We start from the raw sequence: 2,973 nt of genomic DNA, 5'->3' as shown, positions 1-2,973 counted from the left end.
AGAATAATTATTGCCCCGTCAATAAATGACGTCTAATCGATGTTCTTATTGCCAGAGGAAACAGTAACACCTTCATGAGGTCAGAGGTCAAACTGCTGGACAGAGGATGGACGATCTGCTGAAATATTCCTGCCATCTTCCAGGTTCTTTCAGCAAACAGTTGAGACAGAGATGTTTCTGGTTTCACCCCCTGCTGTTATTCCTGCCATTCAAACTATTCTTAAAGTTTGTTGCTCATGTGACCAAAGCAGCCGAGGAGATGAAAAGTTAAAACTCCAGTTAAAATGTTTTAACCTTTGAACTCAACCACCTCAGGCTGGGTAACCCCAGGTCTGATTAAAAGGTGGAGTCTCTGAGAACGGTTCTTAGAGATGTAGTCGGTGTTTTCATCAAAGCTGAGCTGACTGTCCAGGAACGGCCAGAGGAATTTAGCCAGTTTCAACAGGTTGGCCATCCAGAGAAACTGGAGCCACTCAGTTCTTGTTTGTCTCATTGAATTAGCTCTACTTCCTTAAGAAAATGAAAAGGTATGTTCTTTTGTGAGGGACTTTATCTTTTACTGTTCCAGTGATGCCAGAATTAATAATAAGCAATAAAGACTTTGTGGCGTTCTGATTTAGTAATTATATTAGTTGTGGTACCACCCCACGCCACTAGAGGCAGCCCGAAAAGATGCGGCTAAGGAGAAGAAGGTCCTTCTTGACCTGGGCGTAAGAGCGGCCCCACACCACTAGGTGGCGGTAAACTGTTTCCGCCATCAAGAAGAAGCAACAGTTTGAACGAAGATCTGTAACCACGAGGCTGGCGGCGTGGATTGAATCCAAACCGGTTCTGGTTTGGATCGCAGCCCGATGAGTTTCAGACTGTCTGACTCCGGTTCCGGTCCAGTTCAGGTCTGGCGGGGAGGCTTCCACACGATTTCCTCTGACTTTTCTCTGCTGGTTCCGGGGGCAGTGACTGAAGTGCCGCAGGATGCTAACTGCTAGCTAAGGCCAGCTTCATCAACTGGACCGGGCCGATGTGTCGGAACCACCCGGTCCTGGGTTCTTCTCCAGGTGAGCTGATCTGGGTTGGTCGCGAACGTTTCGGTTCTTGGAGCCGGTTCTTTAAAGTGAACGACGGGAGCAGGGCCGTGCAGAGGCCACTGAGGGTCAGCAGGTCAACAAAAGGGGCCCATCTAACCTCCTTCTAGGATCTTAACAAACAGCTTTCAGTTTAATAAACTGATAAATTACTAAAATGTGACATAAACAATCAAAGCTAACAAACATCTCCATATAGAGCATAACTCTATGCATATGTTAGATATTTTATTAGTCATTTCTTTCTGCATTTTGTTATAGGAAAGTTTTTCAATATTCAAACCAGCAATTTATCCGGATATGTAACTCAGAGCTGGACCAGCAGACATATTTAGTCTTTACATAATTACACTATTAAAATATAAACTAGGGCTCAATGCAGCCGTTCAGTGACTGTAATCTATAACAGATCTGCCTGTTTGCTGAGTGGAGATGAAGACGGTCAGGACAGCAGAGCTGCAGCAAACTTTAACTGGACTGCAGGAAAAAGACACATATTGAATAGTTAATGTCACCATGAGAAAAGCTGCTAGTTTAGCTTAACTAACNCTCAGCGGTGGTAATTAGCTCATTTAAACACCTGCTTCACTGAAGACCTGTCAGTTTGTGTGCAGGTCGCCCTTTTTGTTTCTAAGCTGAACCAAAACACACCTTATTCCCCAGCACAGCGACATGTTAAGTTTGTCAAAGTCGAGCGTAACGGACCCACTTCTTAGTTATTTCTCACCTTGTTGTCTAGTCAAAGCCCAGCATCCCTCTTCCTATGAGCTACATGGAGCAGGAGCTGCCCGGTGGCATCAGGCTACAAGGGGTCTACAGGTTAAAATAACGTTGGAGCTCAGTTACTAATATCCTGATATATATCGTCTACCGCGATATATATCAGGATATTAGATTTTCCTCATTTCCCAGCCCTCGTCTGACCCCTGACCCAAAAGCAGTTTCCCTTGTGGGACCGAAGCCTGGTCCCCCCCCCCCACACACACACACACCGTGTCTCAGTAAGTACATGAGGAGTGAACTGTCTTACTGCTCGTTTTGGTCCACATGGTTGTCATGGAGACTGATACTGTCCTCCACAGAATCGTCTTGGTGACTGTTATCATCGCTGCCAGTGAGGCTGAGGTCCCTCAGAGAAGGGTCCTGAAGCAGCCCACTGCTGTCGTCATGGTGACCACCAGCTTGGTCAGGGCTGCAGTGCGCCAGGAAGCGGAGGAGGTCGTCCTGGTTACAGAGGGCGTCGGGCGGAGGAAGGAAGGTGAGCCCCTCCACCTTGGCCTCCACCACCTGAGCGGCGTTCTTCTGCTTCTCCAGCAGCTTCATGGCGTCCGGGGCCACGCCCACCGTCCACTTGCTGCTGTCCGCCACGCTGCTGAGGAGGGGGCAGGACACCTGGGGGACGGGGGACATGTCTTCCATCAGTCTGACTGCAGATCATTTCATCCAGAAACACATTCGTTCAGTTTTCTGGCCTTTTTATTTGATCTTTCAACAGTTTTTATTTATTATCCACTTTGAAAGTTAAACTTTATTTGTGTAGCACATTTCAGCATCGAGGCATTTTTACCTCATAGAGACACAGATTAGATCGACACACGTCCGATTATTGATCATTGAACAATGATCAATATTCTGACCGGCATACAATACATGACAATATTGATGAAGCAGCTCCAACCAGCTGCTTTCCGCCCTGAAGGAGCTCAGGGTTTCTGCTGTTTTTCAGTTTTCATGGTTCCAGATCTGTGGTGCATAGAAGCTGAATGCTGCTTCTCCATGTCTGGTTCCAGTCCTGATGCAGAACCAGAACCAGAACCAGCAGGTGGATCCAGCAGCAGCAGATCTTTAATCCGTCCAGTCATTTAGAAACTTGTTTGTAGAACCAGGTGGT

At 47.0% G+C, this 2,973-nt stretch overlaps 2 protein-coding genes across 4 annotated transcripts in view; one reads left to right on the top strand and one right to left on the bottom strand.

Moving 5' to 3' along the window:
• LOC103460484 (dynein heavy chain 17, axonemal-like) overlaps nt 1–2,973 on the bottom strand; it is a 27,276-nt gene that overhangs the window by 14,568 nt on the left and 9,735 nt on the right. For both annotated transcript variants that reach the window (XM_008402671.2, XM_008402673.2), the window contains exon 2: nt 2,113–2,474. In XM_008402671.2, the coding sequence (XP_008400893.1) occupies nt 2,113–2,474 (362 nt within the window). The remainder of the gene's footprint in view (nt 1–2,112; nt 2,475–2,973) is intronic.
• Nucleotides 723–2,973, top strand: part of LOC103460483 (gastrula zinc finger protein XlCGF52.1-like) — a 32,352-nt gene continuing 30,101 nt past the window's right edge. For both annotated transcript variants that reach the window (XM_008402669.2, XM_017303342.1), the window contains exon 1: nt 723–1,055. The gene's annotated coding sequence lies outside the window, so the exon portion shown is untranslated. The remainder of the gene's footprint in view (nt 1,056–2,973) is intronic.

The sequence above is a fragment of the Poecilia reticulata genome, unplaced genomic scaffold (assembly GCF_000633615.1).
Source record: "Poecilia reticulata strain Guanapo unplaced genomic scaffold, Guppy_female_1.0+MT scaffold_249, whole genome shotgun sequence".
In the NCBI taxonomy this organism is placed as follows: domain Eukaryota; kingdom Metazoa; phylum Chordata; class Actinopteri; order Cyprinodontiformes; family Poeciliidae; genus Poecilia; species Poecilia reticulata.
Note: the sequence above shows the minus strand (reverse complement) of the source record. Positions and strands in the feature narration are given on the sequence as shown.